The sequence below is a fragment of the Electrona antarctica genome (genome assembly GCF_951216825.1).
Source record: "Electrona antarctica genome assembly, chromosome: 2".
In the NCBI taxonomy this organism is placed as follows: Eukaryota; Metazoa; Chordata; class Actinopteri; order Myctophiformes; family Myctophidae; genus Electrona; species Electrona antarctica.
The window spans coordinates 51091477-51114521 of NC_136807.1; the positions used below are offsets into that span (position 1 = coordinate 51091477).

At 45.1% G+C, this 23045-nt stretch overlaps 1 protein-coding gene across 1 annotated transcript in view; it reads right to left on the minus strand.

Annotated features, from left to right (window-relative positions):
- Window positions 1–246: 246 nt before the first annotated feature.
- The window catches only part of LOC306934004 (sterile alpha motif domain-containing protein 10-like), a gene marked incomplete at both ends in the record, with an annotated part of 46654 nt that continues 23855 nt past the window's right edge, over window positions 247–23045 (minus strand). Inside the window, 3 exons of the mRNA XM_079516402.1 lie at window positions 247–269; window positions 466–606; window positions 2202–2373. Of these exons, the coding sequence (XP_079372528.1) occupies window positions 247–269; window positions 466–606; window positions 2202–2373 (336 nt within the window). The remainder of the gene's footprint in view (window positions 270–465; window positions 607–2201; window positions 2374–23045) is intronic.

Genomic DNA, 23045 nt, shown 5'->3' on the forward strand with positions numbered 1-23045 from the left:
CGTGGGGAAGTGCAGTGGGTCGCCGTCGCGTGTCACACCCGTCGCTCCTCGCGGCCAACCAATCACGTGGTTTGGATGCCGGTCGTCGTAGTATAGTGACGACACTTTGACCTCCATCAGTCCCCGTACACATGTGGGAAGTGTCTCTGTGACTCCCGTGGTATGTCACTTCCTCCGTGTAAACACATAAGAATCCATGGCAACCGTTCCCTCCAGCGCGTCACGGGGCAGGCCACTGAGGCCAGGCTACGACGGGATACGAAACGAACCTGTGAAGAGAAGACGATTACAGTTCTTAACTCTCTACGTATATTAATATTTACCAGTAAACACGCCTTAAGGGCGACACGCACGCACGCACGCACGCACGCACGCACGCACGCACGCACGCACGCACAGTCACTTGCATGCACAGTCACTTGCACACATGCACGCACACACGCGCACACACACATGCGCACGCACCTCTGCTGAGCAGCTGCAGGTGTCTTCCCTCCTCCTGGACCTGCAGCTGTAGAACCTGCTGCAGAATCTCCTGTCTGAGAGTGTCCTGAACCAGACCCATCCTGTACAGCTTCTGTTCGTTAAGACGCAGCAGAGCGCGGCCTGGTGGAGGAGAGAGGTGCTACATTAGAGTGTCCTGAACCAGACCCATCCTGTACAGCTTCTGTTCGTTAAGACGCAGCAGAGCGCGGCCTGGTGGAGAGAAGAGGTACTGCATTAGAGTGTCCTGAACCAGACCCATCCTGTACAGCTTCTGTTCGTTAAGACGCAGCAGAGCGCGGCCTGGTGGAGAGAAGAGGTACTGCATTAGAGTGTCCTGAACCAGACCCATCCTGTACAGCTTCTGTTCGTTAAGACGCAGCAGAGCGCGGCCTGGTGGAGAGAAGAGGTACTACATTAGAGTGTCCTGAACCAGACCCATCCTGTACAGCTTCTGTTCGTTAAGACGCAGCAGAGCGCGGCCTGGTGGAGGAGAGAGGTGCTACATTACTGAACCAGACCCATCCTGTACTAGCCTGGCTAATAAGCCAGACTCAAATCACACTGTCGTGTGGTATTTGAGTCTGGAGATGCTGTGTATGGATCTTGTTTCCTGGGGGGCGGGTTCAAACATTTTCTCTTTGACGCAATTGGTCAGAGCTACTGTCAGTCAAAGGTCTCAAGCATTGAACGTCACTGTACCAAAGCCCGCCCATATTGCATACCGTGTCCCGATTGGCCACACCAGTTATCTGGTGTAGGAAATGGCCGTACAATTGAGCCTCTCCAGACCGTAATCCACCGGCAGGCAATTATTTTTTGCCAACGGCTGATTCGGGCTGGTTTATTAGCCAGGCTAATCCTGTACAGCTTATCTTCGTTAAGACGCAGCAGAGCGCGGCCTGGTGGAGAGAAGAGGTACTGCATTAGAGTGTCCTGAACCAGACCCAGCTTCTGTTCGTTAAGACGCAGCAGAGCGCGGCCTGGTGGAGGAGAGAGGTGCTACATTACTGAACCAGACCCATCCTGTACAGCTTCTGTTCGTTAAGACGCAGCAGAGCGCGGCCTGGTGGAGCAGAGAGGTACTACATTAGAGTGTCCTGAACCAGACCCATACAGCTTCTGTTCGTTAAGACGCAGCAGAGCGCGGCCTGGTGGAGAGAAGAGGTACTGCATTAGAGTGTCCTGAACCAGAACCATCCTGTACAGCTTCTGTTCGTTAAGACGCAGCAGAGTGCGGCCTGGTGGAGAGAAGAGGTACTGCATTAGAGTGTCCTGAACCAGACCCATCCTGTACAGCTTCTGTTCATTCAGACCATATAGTTATATAAACTATATATAAACTAGAGGGCGGACCAGGAGCGACTATTCATTTCAATGGAAGATGCTCAGTGGCGTTTGAAGGACCCGGAAGAATGCTCCACATTTTCTCGATTTGGACACCAACATTTGGTGCTCAGAGAAGGCCTCAGGTAGTTGTGAGGACAATGATGCTGTGATTTCATAGTGTGATGTCATAGTGATGTCATATGCATGTAATGGCGTGTTCAGAGAAGGCCTCCACATAGGCCAGGTAGTTGTGATGTCATAGTGATGTCATAGTGATGTCATATATACAGGTAATGACGTGTTCAGAGAAGGCCTCCACATATAGGTCAGGTAGTTGTGAGGACAGTGTTGCTGTGATGTCATAGTGATGTCATAGTGATGTCATATACCTGTGATGGCGTGCTCAGAGAAGGCCTCCACGTAGGTCAGGTAGTTGTGAGGACAGTGTTTCTTCAGCCAGCGACACACGTCCTGCTGAGACCACACCACCACCGGACGCACCAGGCTGGGCTGGACGGGACTGGTGTGATACAGACCATAGTTATCACTATGGCAACCATTCTGTGTAGGGGAGAGAGAGAGAGAGAGAGAGAGACACGCACACACACACACACGCGCGCGCGCGCACACACACACACACACACACACACACACACACACACACACACACACACACACACACACACACACACACACACACACACACACACACACACACACACACACACGCACAGAGTGAGAGAGTGATAGAAGCCAGCTCGTATGAAAGCCAGCATTAAACATTAAAGCTATCTGTGCAGAGAGTGTCTCAGAATCCTCCAGAGGAGTGACCATACACGTCCAGGGTCTCAGTATGCTGTAGCTCAGTGACTCTCAAAAACCTTTGTCATTTCAAAGACCCCCCCTCCGGTTCATAACCAAATGAATACTTTAGTCATTCAGTGACCTTTCAAAGTTCCTAATGATGAGACTCTCCACTACAGTGCGAATGTCTTTGACACGCACGCACGCACGCACGCACGCACGCACGCACGCACGCACGGCTAACACTCTGCTAAGATCACAAACTAAACTCATTCCAATACGACTCCAGTGAAGATTTTCTGCGTCAGGGCCTGCTTGGAAATATCAAAAGTGTGTTCGCAGGGCATGCCCACCCATCTGACCAAGATACAAGCTCTGTAGATTGGTTATTTTAAAACAACAATCCAATAAACTACGATCTGAATAGTCAAAGAGAAATTTACATTAAACTATTCCTATAATTGTGCCAGGTCAGGGACCACCTGGAACCCCCTCAAGGACCCCATGGAGAACGACTGCATGGTCTGAATGGTTCGCGGGTGAAATAGAGGCATTATAACTTTTGAATGGTCTATGTGTCTTTTTTCTCCAGATTACTGCAGCAAACCACCACTGCTGTGGATGCAGAGTGTTGTGGGAAGTAACACGGTCAGCATTATTACAGATAATCACAATGCAATCACTGTGTTGGTCACAATAAAGACTGATTTAGCAGGTATACCGTAGCGTAAGGAACATAATGTCTCTATCGGGAGGAAAACCTCATATGTCCAAAACTCTTACTTTTCAGGATTCTTCAAATTCAAAAACACGTCACCGCTGAACCCCTTATCCCTAAACTTCTTTGCCTTTTTTTTCTTTTTTACTATATATATATATTTTTTTGAATAGTAAGTAAGTACTGTACTTAACCCATTTAGGCCTGACGTCGACATTTAAAAAATGTCTTTTTAAAAAGAAAAACCCCATGTTTCTGTAAGTGGTGCCCAAAAATGATATGTAATATGCCTCCACCCCCCCCCCCCCCCCCATCTTAAAATATGTTGTTCTAGGGACCTCCCCAGAAGCAAAGATTTGAGTTAAAATGTTCACTCTGTAATATATTCAAAGATTTGAGGCACATTTTCACGATTTAAAAAAATAGCAGACCTACAAGTTCATAGCGCGGCACTCGGTGCCGCGCTATGAGCTTGTAGATCTGCTATTTTTGAATAGCTAAAGTATAAAAAAAACATTTTTGAATAGTTCAGCTAGCCTCTACATTGACACGTTGTGAGCTTGTATACTGGCCATTTTAACTATTCAAAAATGTTTTGCAAAATAGTAAAAAAAAAGGCAAAGAAATTTAGTTTCTTCTTTTTTTTTTCTTCCAAAATGAGTTAATAGCACAGGCAGACTCTTCACATACTAGACTCTAGTATGTGTCAGAGCTGAAATCGACATGTAAATATATGAAATAAATGCTTAAACATGTAGCTATAGGTGTAATGTTAGTCTGTCTGTATGTCTAAAGAAGTGAACCTTTCAAGCCTGTTTTCTCAACTCGCTGTTTTCTGTAAGACGTTACTCTATAAGCCATATCTCCAAAACTGGTGGGTCAAACTGAACAACCGAGCGGACGTAGAATACGCACATCAACAGACTGGGTGCTGGGCTAAAGAAACTTCAGTAGGTATTGGATGGAGCCCGCACACAATAGGTATAAGAAAGACGTTCTTTATTACAGGGGTTCTCAACATTTTTGGCCGGGGACCCCCGAAAATGCTTTGGCAATGTCTCGGGACCCCCGCCCCGCCCCCTCCCGACCCCCAATATAAATTGACTGCTACAATAACCTTAAACCATTTTGGGCGGGAACCCCTTTTGGTGTTTTAAGCATTGTTATAATTTAGCTATTTAAAAATAGCAGATCTACAAGCTCATAGCGCGCCACCGAGTGGCGCGCTACGAGCTTGTAGGTCTGCTATTTTTGAAAAATCGTGAAAAAATAATTAAAAAAAATAATATATATATATATATATATATTTTGAAAATAATTTGGGGACCCCCTAAAATAATTTGGCGACCCCCCGAGGGGTCGCGACCCACGGGTTGAGAACCCCTGCTTTATTATACCTATGGTGTGCGGGCTCCATCCAATACCTATCAAACTGAACAACCAACATGTCAATTTGAAACTGTGATTTCCTGCTTTCACATGACATGAAAAAAAAAGAAAAAAGAAATTCAATGACTTAGCCTCGGTCAGAAACGGTCACAAATGGCAAAAGTAGCAGATCTACAACAGGGGTTCTCAACGTTTTTGGCCGGGGACCCCCGGAAATGCTTTGGCAATGTCTCGGGACCCCCGCCCCGCCCCCTCCCGACCCCCAATATAAATTGACTGCTACAATAACCTTAAACCATTTTGGGCGGGAACCCCTTTTGGTGTTTTAAGCATTGTTATAATTTAGCTATTGAAAAATAGCAGAGCTTGTAGGTCTGCTATTTTTGAAAAATCGTGAATTTTTTTTTTTTTTTTTAAATCTTTTTTTTTCTTTTTTTTTTAAATAATTTGGGGACCCCCTAACATAATTTGGCGACCCCCCGAGGGGTCGCGACCCACGGGTTGAGAACCCCTGATCTACAAGTGCTGCTATACAGTTGATACTTTTGTGTGGCGCTGCAGTATGATAAAGTTGGGCATTCATTTATGGAGATAAGAGGTTTCTGCCCGACGACAGCGGCGGGATAAGTCTTAAATCTCCGTTATCGGGCCGAGGCAGCGCTGCCTTTGTGTCGTCGTTCCATTTAAAGAGGCTGTCTCAGGATAAAGCCGTGGGACTCACAGGGAACACAGCTCTAGTTGATTTGAAAGCCAGAGATTTAGCAGCCGGTCAATTTGGAGAACAAATAGTTTGTTCCGCGGTGACAGTCCATGGCTGTAACAGTGTGTTCCTGCACTGCACTGCATCAGATAAAGAACAATGGAGTCCAACTAAACGCACCGAGGACAACATTAATTCTTCTGGCTTGACCTGTGGCTGCCCGCTGCACAATGACAACGGCAACAATGGAAATGAGGCATATTTAGAATGTTTCACCAGAGGTGGAAAGTAAGTAAGCACTGTAAGTAAGTACTTAAAGGTATATTCAGTGATTTGACTTAATCTAAATATCACTTATTTTTTATTTTTTTCTGGATAATCCTCCCTACCATAGAGTGTGCTGACCATATAAGGAGCTCCTCCCTGTCCCCAGTGAGCCCCTGGGGTCAAAAAACCCTAGTTTCAGTTTTGGTGGCGGGTGGCAAAGCCTTCATCCAATCAGGATGAGAGGGGCCTTCCTCCGATCATGATCGAGTGGGGGCGGGCCTTGGTGCACATGCTGTTGGCCTGTTGCACTTCCCCCCACTGTAGAGCGTGCATGTGCACATTTTGTTACCGGGGCGGACTGGGTGGTTTTCCAAATCACTCAAATCACTGAATGCTCCTTTAAATACAATGTTTTTATTATTATTATTATTTTTAAGATTTGTTTTTGGCCTTTCTGCCTTTTATTGATAGTTACAGTGAAGGAAAGAGGGAGAGAGAGAGGAGGGGAGAGACATGCAGCAAAGGTCGTCATGAACGGGACTCGAACACTCGCGCGCGCTGTCAGGCCAGAGCCTGTATGTGGCATGCGCCTGGACCGCTAGGCCTGCAGCGGGCGCCCCTTAAGTACAATTTTGACATATTTGTATACTTGAGTATTTCCAATTTCCAATATACTTTTACTTCTACCCCACCATTCCAGTGAAGATATAAAAAGTCCGACACTGACCCTACCCTCACAGGAAGCCATGCACGGGCTAGTTTTAACCTGCCACAGGATAGTTTTAACCTGCCACAGGATATATGTATAACCTGCCACAGGATAGTTGTATAACCTGCCACAGGATAGTTGTATAACCTGCCACAGGATAGTTGTATAACCTGCCACAGGATAGTTGTATAACCTGCCACAGGATAGTTTTAACCTGCCACAGGATAGTTGTATAACCTGCCACAGGATAGTTGTATAACCTGCCACAGGATAGTTTTAACCTGCCACAGGATAGTTTTAACCTGCCACAGGATAGTTGTATAACCTGCCACAGGATAGTTTTAACCTGCCACAGGATAGTTGTATAACCTGCCACAGGATAGTTGTATAACCTGCCACAGGATAGTTGTATAACCTGCCACAGGATAGTTTTAACCTGCCACAGGATAGTTGTATAACCTGCCACAGGATAGTTGTATAACCTGCCACAGGATAGTTGTATAACCTGCCACAGGATAGTTCTATAACCTGCCACAGGATAGTTGTATAACTTGCCACGGGATAGTTTTAACCTGCCACAGGATAGTTTTAACCTGCCACGGGATAGTTTTAACCTGCCACAGGATAGTTGTATAACCTGCCACAGGATAGTTGTATAACCTGCCACAGGATAGTTTTAACCTGCCACAGGATAGTTGTATAACCTGCCACAGGATAGTTGTATAACCTGCCACAGGATAGTTGTATAACCTGCCACAGGATAGTTGTATAACCTGCCACAGGATAGTTGTATAACCTGCCACGGGATAGTTGTATAACCTGCCACAGGATAGTTTTAACCTGCCACAGGATAGTTTTAACCTGCCACATGATAGTTGTATAACCTGCCACAGGATAGTTGTATAACATGCCACAGGATAGTTGTATAACCTGCCACAGGATAGTTTTAACCTGCCACGGGATAGTTTTAACCTGCCACAGGATAGTTTTAACCTGCCACAGGATAGTTTTAACCCGCCACAGGATAGTTTTAACCTGCCACGGGATAGTTTCAACCTGCCACGGGATAGTTTTAACCCGCCACAGGATAGTTTTAACCTGCCACGGGATAGTTTCAACCCGCCACAGGATAGTTTTAACCCGCCACATGATAGTTTTAACCCGCCACAGGATAGTTTTAACCCGCCACAGGATAGTTTTAACCTGCCACGGGATAGTTTCAACCTGCCACAGGATAGTTTTAACCTGCCACGGGATAGTTTCAACCTGCCACGGGATAGCTGTATAACCTGCCACACATATCATGAACGACGGTGTTGTCGGACTAATACCTGTCGGACTGTTATAGTATGTCTTTTATTTAAGATATTTTGGGGCTTTTTGGCCTTTATTGATAGATTACAGTAGGTAGAGAGGAAACGGGGAGAGAAGACACACAGCAAAGTCGGTCGGGATCGGGACTCGAACCCACCGACACACTGTCATGCTGGATTACCAGCCAAAGGTGCCTGCGCCGCTAAGCCGGCCCAGGCCAGACTGTTAGTATATGTCTAAACAACGTATATGCACTCCCCACCCGTGCATGTGCGTGTGCGTGTGCATGTGCGTGTGCATGTGCGTGTGCAATGTGCGTGTGCAATGTGCGTGTGCACGTGCGTGTGCATGTGCATGTGCGTGTGCATGTGCGTGTGCGTGTGCAATGTGCGTGTGGTGACTTCTGTGACGCTGTGATGATATTCCTTGTGAAGCAATTTCCACACAGGGACAAAGTTTATATATCTTCCGCACAGTATACGGTTATGTCATTGTCAACTAGCATATTTCCCACAAGGGCTGGGATGGACAGTCTCCAGCTAAGTGCTTTACTAGGGATAGATACAATAAAAAAAAGAACATCCTACTGTATAACATGATGAGCTAGAGTAGACAATACAGCACAAAACAATACCATACCATAACCCATTTAGGCCTGACGTCGAAATACATAAAAAAGTCTTCTGAAATATATATTCAAAGATTTGTGCCACATTTTCACGATTTTTCAAAAATAGCAGACCTACAAGCTTGTAGATCTGCTATTTTTCAATAGCTAAAGTTTAACATAATGCTTAGTTAAAACACCAAAAGGGGTTCCTGCCCAGAACGGGTTTTTAAAGGCAGTGCTGTAGAGTGTGTGCGACGAGGGAGTGTGGTTTATGGCGGGCGTATATTGTTTAATTGTTTATAGTACCGTGCGTTAATCTTCTCCACACAGAGTATGTGTTTCTGTGTTCTGAAGAGACAGGGAAGATATACCGCTGTTTGGTTTCATTTCAGGAACCATTTTTTTCCCATAAGAGATTTACAAAAAATATTTATATCAATTATTTTAAGCCTAGAATCCAGCCATCCAGGATCCTGGTGAATCATCATGACCACTAAACCGTTGATTCTGTTTAGAGGTTTTCAATTTTCTTTCTCCACAGAATCAATGGTGTTATGGGTCATGATTCACCAGCAGGATCCCGGATGGCTTGATTCTATAGGCTTTCCATAACCCATTAAGAATAGGAACCCCTTTTGGCGTTCCTGTTTATGTTATACTTTAGCTATTGAAAAATAGCAGATCTACAACGAGCTTGTAGATCTGCTATTTTTGAAAAATCGTGAAAATGTGGCACAAATCTTTGAATATATATTTATATATATATTTATCCTTTCTAGGGATGTGCCGATGACACGTTTGGATCGATATCCGATTATAAGTAATTGCTGTTATGGTCGATAACCGATATTACCGAATACCGATACCGTCAATATGATCTGATTCTGTATTGAAAAAATCACACCCGTGTGAACTGAGTGGTGATCAGTCTTATATAGACTGATCAACTGTGGTCTGACGTAATGTCTGACGTAATGAAATCACACCCGTGTGAACTGGGTAACCATAGCAACCATGCTCATGTTTTGGTACGAACAGACACGTAAACTAACAAAGCTGAAATCACACCCGGGTGAACTGGGTGACCGTAGCAACCATGCTCATTTTTTTTGGTACGGACAGACACGTAAACTAACAAAGCCAGTTGTAGGAGTGGTTTACACCACTCAAAAATATAATAATTTTGTCCATTCTGAAAAATACATGTGGGTACCTGCACTGCAGACTTATAGGCAAGTCAGATTTAACTTTAATACCTTTATATTTAATATTGTGAGCTTGTAGATCTGTTCAAGCTGTTACTTTGGGCTTGTTTATCTGTAAAGGCAGACCGATTAATCGGACCGATTAATTAATCGGTCTGATTGATTAATCGGACCGATGCCGATTCATCTAAAAACAATTAAAATTGGCCGATACCGATGCAGATTAATCTCCCGTCACTAATTATTTCATAGCGAACGTTTTTAACTTGAGGAAAACTTGAAGACAATATCCGTTTCCATTAAAGGACGGGTTGGAAATCATTTCATATCATTTAACCACTCTGAACGTTAGTCCCCCACTCCTTAAAAACAACAAAAACATAATACAAATACAAATACTCAAGTAGCCTAACTAACGTTCAGAACAGACACTAAAAAAAGAACGGGGAAAAAACAAGGTAATTCATTCGGGTCCCAGCAGGGCCTGAAGATACAGACACAGTGCTCTGTGATGGATCTGCAGAGCTGCTGTGATAACAATGCTTTATAGAAACAGCACACGCAGCAATGTTGTACTTCTACAACCTTTTTTTCTTCTTCTACAAGCTTTTTTTTTTGTTGCTTCAGTTTCCCCAGTTTTCCTGAGTTCTGAATCCATGTCCCTTGGAGCCCCGTCCTTCCTTCACCTGACCACAACATCCTACTAAAGCCTTGTTTATACTTGGTTGCATGCCGGTGTTTGCAATGCAGAAAATAGCAGATACGACACATCTGTCCGTCCATCCGTCCGTTGCCATTCTGTCCGATCCGCTCAATGGGTTTTTTGATTGATTGAAGTATTTATTAACAGTAATATGGGTTCATATATATCTTCTTCCCAAAAGGACTTTCAAACTAGGAAGGGTATGGCATGGTCAGCCTGCAATGACATGCATAAGATCTGGTCATCATCCCAGCTTAGTAAGATGTTAAAAGTAAAAATATTTAGGACGACCGTTGAGCCGATTCTACTCTATGGCTCCGAGACATGGACACTTTAAAAAAAACGGTTGGATGGCACTTACACCCACCTTCTAATGAGAGCGCAATATCTGTCTTGGAAGAGCCACCCATCGACTAATCTAATATACGGCAACCTTCCCCGTGTTTCTTCACTAGTCCGATCCAGAAGAACACAGTTTGCCGGCCACTGCTACAGAGCTGACAATGAGGTTATATCTTCCCTGGAGTCCTGCCTCAAAGCAGACCATGCAGAGGTAGAAAACTGTCGTTCCCTGATGTCATCGCTAGGGACACATGCATCAGTAAGCAGGAACTGGGGATGGCAATGAAGGACCGGGAAGTCTGGCGTGATATTGTGAAATCCACGATCTCGACCGCGGTCGAAAAATGATGATGATGAACATGAATATTAACAGAATTACAGTAGCCTACATTGCAAGCACAACTCAATACAAAAACTGTTAACTGTGAGTGGACGCCCCAATAAAGCATTACACTTCAAGGTCCACCTTGTTCAATACATCAAAACATTTAGAGACGTACAAATATACACTTCTATTTAGCCAAAGAACCGAACAGGAATTCATCATAGAGGAGGTAAAAAGGGAAAAGAAGCAATTGATCTGTCAGAGATGGCGTCGTAATTTGACCGCACTCTTATTATCAATGCTATATTGTATAGGACATTTAACAACTTCAACACTCAGTACTTGGTCTGATCTTTTTCCCCCTCTACACCCAAATGTCTTAGCAGGAAATAGGCAGCCGATCTACAAGCTCGTATCAAGCTTGTTATGTGAGCTTGCAGATCGGCTTTTTAGCTGAATATTCCCCACCAGAATCCCTTATTTTCTAACCGTATATATGATGATGATTTCAATCAAAGTTGTATATGTGGGAGGAAAACAAAACAACAACATTTGGCTGCCCTCCATTTGAGGACCCCGGGTGGGACCCCCCCCATTTTTCATGAATTACAAACAAATTAAATTATTATTTTCAGTAATGTCATGAAGAAATAAGAGACAGAGATCTAAGAAATTCCATAAAGAACAAATGTTTAAGTAGTATAGTGAAAATAGCTGATCTACCACCTTGCTTGTAGCTTGTAGATCTGCTATTTCTTTTACTAATTTGGGTCCCAGGGAGACATCACATTTCTCTTTTGAATTGGTGACCCCCCCCCCCCCCCACACACCCAGACACACACACACACACACACACACACACACACACACACACACACACACACACACACACACACACACACACACACACACACACACACACACACACACACCTGAAAAGCACTTGGAGTTGAAGTTGGAATGGAGGCATTATATTTAGTTTGACTCAGTTCCACAGATAAATATTGTGAAAATAGCAAATATTTCATATTTTTTATTTTATTTTTTTAAATATTTTTTATCCCACGCGTTTGCAACCAGACCAGAACTACTGCATTGTTTTGTGAGGGTACCTATACCTATAGGGAACACAGGAAGAACATGCAAACTCCACACAGAAAGGCCCTTTCGCCAACCCCACCTCGGGTATGGGCACGGATGACGCGGAGGAGAGAACACGCCCCCAGCGCCCCCCCACAGCGCCCAAATCGAACCCAGGACCTTCTAGCTGCGAGGCGCCAGCACTACCGACTGTGCCACCGTGCCCCTGAAAAATAGCAAATCTACAAGTTTCTTTTTTTGGTCTATATTAGATCTTAAAAGTCCTTAAATTGTCACTTCACTGTGAGTTTCCCCAGGTTGGACGTAGCACGTGGAATGAACACGTTATTCCAAGCAGTTCCTTTCCCCTCCATCAGGCTGGCCAGGGGGAGGAAGTATAGAGACCTGGATATTTGCATGTTTTTTTTTAGGGTATACCTACCCTAGGGGACACGGGGAGAACATGCGTTTGCATAGAAAGGCCCTTTCGCCAACCCCACCTATAGGGTATGGGGCGGGCACTGATGACACGGAGGACAGGAACCCAGGAACCTTCTAGCTGTGAGGTGACAACACTAGCGACTGTGCCACTGTGCCCACCTTGTGTTTTTTGTGTGCTGGTGTTTCTTTTCTGTTTTGTTGTTCCATTTTCTTTTCGTCATGGCTGCCAGTTCCCACCTGATGTTGTGCGGGAGTCCAGACTGCTTCAGGCAGTAGCGAATGGCCGCTAGCTTGCATAACGTCTTCAGACTAGGACTCAAGTCTAAGACAAAAAGGGCATCAGAGGTGCTCTGAGTCACTGTGTCGCTTCCTCCAAAGAAGAAGACACGATCTCCCACCATGCAACAGCGCATGTTATAAATCGTCGGACACGGCCCTTTCCCCTTGGGCTCGACGTTCTTCCAGGAGAAGCTCTGTGGACTGAATTTCCACACAAATGTCTCATGGAGACCTTGTCCGTTTACACCACCAAATATGTACAGCTCCCCATTGTAGGCAAAGGCTGAATGACGCCAGCGTCCATCTGGAAGAGGCTGTGCGGAAGGCGTGCTCAGCCATTCGTTGGACTCTGTGTCAAACACTGTGAGGCTCCCATAGCCTCCGAATACAAATATATTTGTCCCGATGACGGTTGCGGAGCAACCTGATGGATTACGTGGCGGGGTGCCTCTGGTGTTAATCAAAGACCAGACAAGTGTGGCGGTGTCCAACTTGTACATGTAATCAGACATCCACCCACCAAAAATCACATCTGACCGGATTCGTCCTGAATGGACATACATGACCGTCCCCAACGCCCAGGCTGAGTGGTCCCTCCACCCCTCTGGAACAGTCCCAGAAACCTGTGGTTTAAACCATCTGTGGGTGTCCACGTCAAATGCATAAAGCACGTTGCAATAGGCATCTGTATCGCTCGTATCTCCTCCCCAAAGGTAGACGGCATCTCCTATAAGCACAGCTGTGTGGCCCGCGCGCATGGACGGAACCTCAAGGTGAGCTTCTCCTCTTCCAGGTGTCACCGCAGGGGTCAACTCCCTCCAGCATAAAGACGCTGTGTCGAAGACATGCACTTCAATCTGATCCCCGTTGGTCCTGTCAAGGTTCCCTCCAAAGTAGTACAGCTCGTGTCTCACCGCTACAGCGGCACGATCATATTCCATCTCTGGTGGTGATCCTTTCTGGTGCAACGTCCAGGAAAGCATGTTGTAACAGAACAGTTAATGGTGAATTGAAGTAAGGCTAAATCAACCCGTCGGTTTCCCGCTCTGTAGAAGAATGAAGGGCTAAAGAAAAGAGCCAAAGGAGTGTGCTTCTAGAGTCTTTAGAATATTGGTTGAGAGAGCCTTGAAGATAATAACAGTCATGAAGAGTTTATGTGGTGAAGGGTTGGGTCTTGGAGAACAGAATCTCTTTGAGGCTGTGCGGTGCTTTTTATGCTGCTGGACAGAGTGACGATGTCATCTCGTTGAGCTACGGCGTATATCCATATATGGCCTCCCAGCAGGTCAGCCATGCCCAAATATGGGGTCCCCTCGTGTCAGAGTTAGGATGCATCAGGCAGTGCCTTATATGGAATTCTAAGTTAGTTGCAACCGATGACATTTAAAAATGTATGATCCAGAAGCGCCAGTCTGATTGATGTGCCCATATATGGGGATCCGGTTGTCCAGGAACGCAGATCCCTTTATATGACCCGTGACATAATACTATAATAATAATAATATAATAATAATAATAATATAATAATACTATAATTAACCAAATGTCTGAATGTCTGAATGTGTGTCTGAGTGTCACTGTCACTGCCGTAGCTCCTCACTGCCTGCACCAATCACTCCCACTTTTCACACAGGCATTGACCATAATAATATGGAGGGTGTAACATAGCCATTTTTTAGCCGCTTTCACACATTAATGATTAATAATGAAGTTAATAGTGAAGTAAAAATGCGAAAACGCACCCAGGGCGCAGTACCCCCTGCGGCCACAAGACGGCAAGTATTTCACAACGGGTAAGGGCAGGTAATTATAACCGATGACAATAATTACTATTTTATGCTCAAATATGAGCATAAAACGGGTTGGTTGTCACATTGCTTACAGCCAAACTAGAGGGCGCTGTTTCACCACGTTGATATCAGTAAACTTTTTTTGGAAGACACCAAACACATTGAGGTTGAGGAGAGATTTTCTCCTGGCCTCCTCAATGTAACAGCTTCTCGTAACATTACAAACAACCAAAGGAATGAAAGAGTTGCAACTATAGTACCTCCCAAAGCAGAGTTAATTCACACGTTTGTTAAGGTTATTTATTTGTGTTGTTGTCATTAAACAGAACAGAAACATATTGGAGTCACATCTGTGAGCTTGTAGATCAACTAGGGGAGACATCTAGGGCGCGTTCGGAAATAGCGTGCCGAGCGCACTGTGCAATGCCAAGTAACAGGCAAGTGCGCTCCGGTGCGGTATTTACGAACGCGCCCCAAATGTTTCTTTTGGGTCTGCTATAGATGTAAAAAAAAAAATCACACCCGTGTGAACTGAGCGGTGCAACTATACTTTCATTGTGTTAGATACTGTACTGAACGGTACAGTTGTATTGTTAGTTGTATTGTTATATATAGTGCTCAGTGTGAATGGGCCTGTAGGCTGCTCAACAGTGCCACTTTAGGTCACCCAGTGGTATTGCAGCTGTTCATTCCCCAAACAGACAGACATTGGGACACAGGGCCAGTCATTGGAGCGGTGTGAACCGCTCAAAAAGGAGTAGACCTAGTATAGTAGCCCTGTGGGGCGCCGGTCACTAAGTTTAAAAAGGATTTTTGAGTGGTGCAGCCACTCCAAGGAACAGCAATATCACTATGGGACTATGTGACAACAACAATGTCACTATGTGACTATGTGACTATGTGAATATGGGACTATGTTACTATGTTACTATGTTACTATGTTACTATGTTACTATGTTACTATGTTACTATGTTACTATGTTACAATGTATAGAGTACCAGTTGGGGCAAAAGTGGCACTGTTGTGCCAGAAACAGAGTGAGAGAGATAGTGTTGCACTGTTGCCTGCTAATGAGAGAGAGAGAGAGAGAGAGAGAGAGAGAGAGAGAGAGAGAGAGAGAGAGAGAGAGAGAGAGAGAGAGAGGCAGGGGAGAGGGGAGTTGCACCACTCAGTTCACACGGGTGTGATTTTTTTTACTAATTTGGGTCCCAGGGAGACATCACATTTCTCTTTTGGGTCACTGAATACAATGTTTTTGTCAGGAACCTTTTCAGGATGCGACCTCCCCAAAATAACCGTATTTGAACTGGTGACCCCCCCACCCTGAAAAACACTTGGAGTTGAAGTTGAGAATGGAGGCATTATATTTAGTTTGACTCAGTTCCACAGATAAATATTGTGAAAATAGTAAATATTTTATATTCTTTATTTTATTTTTTTTAAATATTTTTTATCCCAAGCGTTTGCAACCAGACCAGAACTACTGCATTGTTTTGTGAGGGTACCTATACCTATAGGGAACACAGGGAGAACATGCAAACTCCACACAGAAAGGCCCTTTCGCCAACCCCGTCTCGGGTATGAGCACGGATGACTCAGAGGATAGAACACGCCCCCAGCGCCCCCACAACGCCCGAATCGAACCCAGGACCTTCTAGCTGTGAGGCGCCAGCACTACCGACTGTGCCACCGTGCCCCTGAAAAATAGCAAATCTACAAGCTTCTTTTTTTGGTCTATATTAGGTCTTAAAAGTCCTTAAATTGTCACTGTCATCTGACATGGGTGAGTTTCCCCAGGTTGGACGGTAGCGCGTGGAATGAACACGTTATTCCAAGCAGTTCCTTTCCCCTCCATCAGGCGCCCCGGCTGGCCAGGGGGAGGAAGTATAGAGACCTGGATATTTTCATGTTTTTTTGTGAGGGTATACCTACCCTAGGGGACACGGGGAGAACATGCAAACTCATAGAAAGGCCCTTTCGCCAACCCCACCTATAGGGTATGGGGCGGGCACTGATGACACGGAGGACAGGAACCCAGGAACCTTCTAGCTGTGAGGATACAACACTAGCGACTGTGCCACTGTGCCCACCTTGTGTTTTTTTGTGCTGATGTTTATTTTCTGTTTTGTTGTTCATTTTTGATGTTTCTTTTCTGTTTTGTTGTTCCATTTTCTTTTAGTCATGACCAGGGGCGGAGCTACCGGGGGGGGGGGGGGTCTCACCCCGGCCCGGACCTCCTGGGGGCCCGGGCTGTCAGATGATCGATGGACAATTTTTTTCACAGTCACTCACGACAGACCATAACTCTAAAACTCCTCTTTCATACTGCTCAATTCCAGCAAGTGTTTGCTTAAAAGTATCATTTTTTTGTTGTGGGTGTTGGGGTGTTGGGAGTCAGGTTCGGCGAGGCCCGGTCGTGCGGTCCACCCCCCGGCCCGGCCCAAAGTAGTTCCGCCAGTGGTCATGGCTGCCAGTTCCCACCTGATGTTGTGCGGGAGTCCAGACTGCTTCAGGCAGTAGTGAATGGCCGCTAGCTTGCATAACGTCTTCAGACTAGGACTCAGGTCTAAGACAAAAAGGGCATCAGAGGTGCTCAGAGTCGCTGTGTCGCTTCCTCCAAAGAGGAAGACACGATCTCCCACCATGCAACAGCACATCGCAGCAGAAATCGTCGGACACGGCCCTTTCCCCTTGGGCTCGACCTTCTTCCAGGAGAAGCTCTGTGGACTAAATTTACACACAAATGTTTCATGGAGACCTTGTCCGTTTACACCACCAAATATGTACAGCTCCCCATTGTAGGCAAAGGCTGAATGACACCAGCGTACATCTGGAAGAGGCTGTGCAGAAGGCGTTCTCAGCCATTCGTTGGACTCTGTGTCAAACACTGTGATGGTGTTGCTGCCATAGCTCCCATAGCCTCCGAATACAAATATCTTTGTCCCGATGACGGTTGCGGAGCAACCTGATGGATTACGTGGCGGGGTGCCTCTGGTGTTAATCAAAGACCAGACAAGTGTGGCGGTGTCCAACTTGTACATGTCATCAGTCCACCCACCAAAATCTGATCGGATTCGTCCTGAATGGACATACATGACCGTCCCCAACACCCAGGCTGAGTGGTTCCTCCTCCCCTCTGGAACAGTCCCAGAAACCTGTGGTTTAAACCATCTGTGGGTGTCCACGTCAAATGCATAAAGCACGTTGCAATAGGCATCTGTATCGCTCGTATCTCCTCCCCAAAGGTAGACGGCATCTCCTATAAGCACAGCTGTGTGGCCCGCGCGCATGGACGGAACCTCAAGGTGAGCTTCTCCTCTTCCAGGTGTCACCGCAGGGGTCAACTCCCTCCAGCGTAAAGACACTGTGTTGAAGGCATGCACTTCAATCTGATCCTCGTTGTTCCTGTCAAGTTTCCCTCCAAAGTAGTACAGCTCGTGTCTCACCGATACAGCGGCACGATCATGTTCGGTCTCTGGTGGTGATCCTTTCTGATGCAACGTCCAGGAAAGCATGTTGTAACAGAACAGTTAATGGTGAATTGAAGTAAGGCTAAATCAACCCGTCGGTTTCCCGCTCTGTAGAAGAATGAAGGGCTAAAGAAAAGAGACAAAGGAGTGTGCATTGGTTGGGAGAGCCTTGAAGATAATAACAGTCATGAAGAGTTTATGTGGTGAAGGGTTGGGTCTTGGAGAACAGAATCTCTTTGAGGCTGTGCGGTGCTTTTTATGCTGCTGGACAGAGTGACGATGTCATCCCGTTGAGCTACGGCGTATATCCATATATGGCCTCCCAGCAGGTCAGCCATGCCCAAATATGGGGTCCCCTCGTGTCAGAGTTAAGATGCATCAGGAAGTGCCTTATATGGAATTCTAAGTTAGTTGCAACCGATGACCCGAGGGATATTTAAAAATGTCTGGTCTAGAAGCGCCAGTCTGATTGATGTGGGGATCCGGTTGTCCAGGAACGCAGATCCCTTTATATGACCCATGACTATAATATTATATTATTAATTATTATTATTATTATTAATACTATAATTAACCAAATGTCTGAATGTCTTAATGTGTGTCTGAGTGTCACTGTCACTGCCGTAGCTCCTCACTGCCTGCACCAATCACTCCCACTTTTCACACAGGCATTGACCATAATAATATGGAGGGCATAACAAAGCCCTTTTTTCGCTTTCACACATTAACGAATAATAATGAATTTATTAGTGAATAAAAAATGCGAAAACGCACCCAGGGCGCAGTACCCCCCGCGGCCACAAGTATTTCACAACGGGTAAGGGCTAGTAATTATAACCGATGACGATAATTAATATTTTATGCTCAAATATGAGCATAAAACGGGTTAAATATGAGCATAAAACGGGTTGGTTGTCACAGTGCTTACAGCCAAACTAGAGGGCGCTGTTTCACCACGTTGATATCAGTAATAAAAAAAAATTAAGACACCAAACACATTGAGGTCGAGGAGACATGTTCTCCTCGCCTCGATGTAACAGCTTCTTGTAACATTACAAACAACCAAAGGAATGAAAGAGTTGCAACTATATACTAGTGCCTCCCAAGCAGAGTTAATTCACACGTTGTTGTCATTAAACAGAACAGAAACATATTAGAGTCACATCTGTGAGCTTGTAGATCAACTAGGGGAGACATCTAAGGGCGCAACTATAGTTGTATTAGTTAGATAGTTACTGTACTGTACTGTACTGTACTGTACTGTACTGTACTGTACTGTACTGTTGTATTGTTAGTTTTATTGTTATAGTTATGGTGCTCAGTGTGAATGGGCCTGTAGGCTGCTCAACAGTGCCACTTTAGGTCACCCAGTGGTATTGCAGCTGTTCATTCCCCAAACAGACAGACATTGGGACACAGGGCCAGTCATTGGAGCGGTGTGAACCGCTCAAAAAGGAGTAGACCTAGTATAGTAGCCCTGTGGGGCGCCGGTCACTAAGTTTAAAAAGGGTTTTTGAGTGGTGCAGCCACTCCAAGGAACAGCAATGTCCGTCCATGTGTCATTATGTATGTTTAGGGTACAAACGGGTGCCAGAGTGGTGCTGTTGAGCTAGAAACGGGGAGAGAGAGAGAGAGAGAGAGAGAGAGAGAGAGAGAGAGAGAGAGGGATGGAGGGAGGGAGAGAGAATAGTTTGTGAGAACATTGTGTGAGAGAGAGTGTGTTGTCCCAGTTCAGTTGTCTGCTAATTCCCCCACACGGTAATCATTTCTCGACCGTTTCTGACCCGGGGCAGCTCGTTGGAACCGGGCCATCACCCCTGCGGGCGTGTTCCTGTGCATGTCTGGAAGTTCCGGGGACCCCTTCCCCCCCCCCCCTAAACGGAGTTGCACCACTCAGTTGAGTTCACACGGGTGTGATTTTAAGTGGGGAACCGTGAGATATCACGTTTTGTGATGAGCTGTTAAGTCTGTGTGTAGTTCCTGTGTTGCTAAGCGACCCGGGGGCCATTATAACAAATAGCATACGAACTGTACGTCTCTCTGTCAATCTGGTATGTTAATTAGAAACAGCGGTTTGAGTGCAGATGTTCTGCACAACCTCGTGTAACCCTGAGAACAGATCACACATGCTGTATAGGCCAGGGGTTCTCAACCCGTGGGTCGCGACCCCTCGGGGGGTCGCCAAATTATTTTAGGGGGTCAAAAATATATATATATATATTTTCACGATTTTTCAAAAATAGCAGACCTACAAGCTCATAGCGCGCCACTCGGTGGCGCGCTATGAGCTTGTAGATCTGCTATTTTTCAATAGCTAAATTATAACAATGCTTAAAACACCAAAAGGGGTTCCCGCCCAAAATGGTTTAAGGTTATTGTAGCAGTAGCACCGCGGGGCGGGGGTCCCGAGACATTGCCAAAGCCTTTCCGGGGGTCCCCGGCCAAAAACGTTGAGAACCCCTGGTATAGGCTAACTGTGACTACACACACACCACCACAGCCCATTTTGGTGGAGTTTTAGTAACTAAGTGATTTGAAAGTTGAAAGTCAAACATAAAGTTCAATGTAACGGAATGGGAGTTAAACCTGAGGCAAAGCACTATATAGCTGATATACATGTATATATATTTAGACCTGAGGATGATTCTAAAAAAACATACTTCTAAATCCTGACAGTTTTCTGAAAAACCTATATGTTTCTATGTCAGTGGTGGTCAACGTTTGAAAAATAGCAGATCTACAAGCTCGTAGCGCGGCACCCGGTGCCGCGCTACGAGCTTGTAGATCTGCTATTTTTATATAGTATACTGTAAGAAATCTGAAATGACTTATTTCAGATTGGCTCATTCATTTTCACGGACATGTTTGCAGAGGTAAAATCCACATGCAAGTCGTTTCATTTAAAGATATCAGTATTACAGAAGTGATATTGTCTCAGAATTATACTCAAGTCAGATTCCTTTTGTTCCATCGCAACAGTTCTAGCAAGATCTTTGACATTGCTCGTTTTTTTTAAGCCAGTGGCAGTGAGTCGTTATCAAGTACACAATTGGCAATTGGGCACCCATATTTCATATTCCGTTTGAATAACATTCCATTTAGTTTTAGTCATATTTAAGTCCATGTCAAAAGTTGTAGTTTTAGTCTAGCTTTGGTCGACTACATTGTTATGATATTAGCCCATGCACAGTACATCTTAGTCTATGTACTTGAACTTGAGATACAGTGTACTTGATATGTATTGTGTACTGCCGGTACTGTAGCATGCTTTATAGATAGGCTACGAGAGCCATCTCGGCGGCAGCAAGGTCAGCCTTGCTGCAGTAGGCACGTTCTTCTGTCTCATATCTTATTGTCACGTCATTATGATCCAGCACTATATATGTTTCCTGTTTGTGTAATAAACTTTGTGAACCTTTAGCGTGATACTGTCTCGTGTTGCGTTATTGTTCTCCCGGGCCCGCCGCCGCAGTCGCCGTACCAAAGGAATACTTCAACCGGATTATCACACACCACCCAGCCTGCACACACTACCTGTCTGTCAGAACCAGACGAGGGTCCAGTACTTAGATTACAACATACATATCATGAGATTTTAGTCGACTAAATATGCAGTTGATTTTGTCGACTTAGATGGCTGATTTTACACTTGGTTGCATGCTGAAAATAGACGATCTACTTCTGCTATTTTCAGAGCGCAACCGAACATATAATGACTTGTCTTTTAGTTCTACTGGATCTCTTCTCCACTAGTTGCTCCCTGACATTTTGGTCTAGTTTTAATTTGTCGACGAAATAATTGTCAATATATTTACACTGCAGATTTAGATTATTAATACAAAACATTGGTTTTAAACAATATGATATCGAGACAAAAGATTATAATCTGTACAGGGTGCCAGGTCTGTCTAAATAACATTTAAACCTTTGCATTATGATGCATGCACACGCACACACGCACGCACGCACGCACGCACGCACGCACGCACGCACGCACGCACGCACGCACAGCTGTATTAGAGTGTGGTGTTCTATTTTAAGGCTTTGCTAAAAGGCTGTTGGAGCCAGCCGCAAGCCGCTGCAGGCTGACTGGGGGACACAGAGGACACGTCTTTGTCTCTTTGACAAAGTGCTTATTTGTTACAATGAATGAATGAATGACTGACTGCTGACCAGAATGAGTCTATATCTATCTATGGCCCTCTGAGAAGATGCTGCCTTATGCTGACAGAGAGAGGGGGGGGGGAAGGGGGGGAGAGAGAGAGAGAGAGAGAGAGAGAGAGAGAAGGGGACTTACAGAGGATGAGTGTTGTTATATGGACACATAACGCAGTATTTCTTATCCACTTACAATGTTCTTGTCAGAGAGAATACGTTTAGTTAACAGACTGTAACATCTCATCTTTGATCTCGGCAGCACCAAAAGCCACATACAAGAGAGAGAGAGAGAGAGAGAGAGAGAGAGAGAGAGAGAGAGAGAGAGAGAGAGAGAGAGAGAGAGAGAGAGAGAGAGAGAGAGAGAGAGAGAGAGAAGGGGACTTACAGAGGATGAGTGTTGTTATATGGACAGTTTTGGACACATAACGCAGTATTTCGTATCCACTTACAATGTTCTTGTCAGAGAGAATACGTTTAGTTAACAGACTGTAACATCTTCATCTTTGATCTCGGCAGCACCAAAAGCCACATACTGTACAGTACAGCGGCCAGAGAACACTCAACTGGAAAAACGGGGTCATGGTTTGCATTTCTTATTCATGATGACTCCCTCTGCTTCCGTTGTATGCAAAGTAGAAACACTATACAGATATGCTGTGCACAGCAAATTATCCCATTTAGACCTGAGGACGATTCTACAAATGTCGTTGTATAGAATCATCCTCAGTTTTTTCTGAAAAACCCTATGTTTCCATGTCAGTCGTTCTCAAACACTTTCATGTCAAGGACCCCCAAAAAATATATGTAATTGGCCGCCGACCCCCATTTGTTGTTCCATATGGACCCTCCCAGAAGGAAATATTTGAGTTAAAAATGTTCGCAATATACTGTATATGCAAAGATTTGCGCAACATTTTTCAAAAATAGC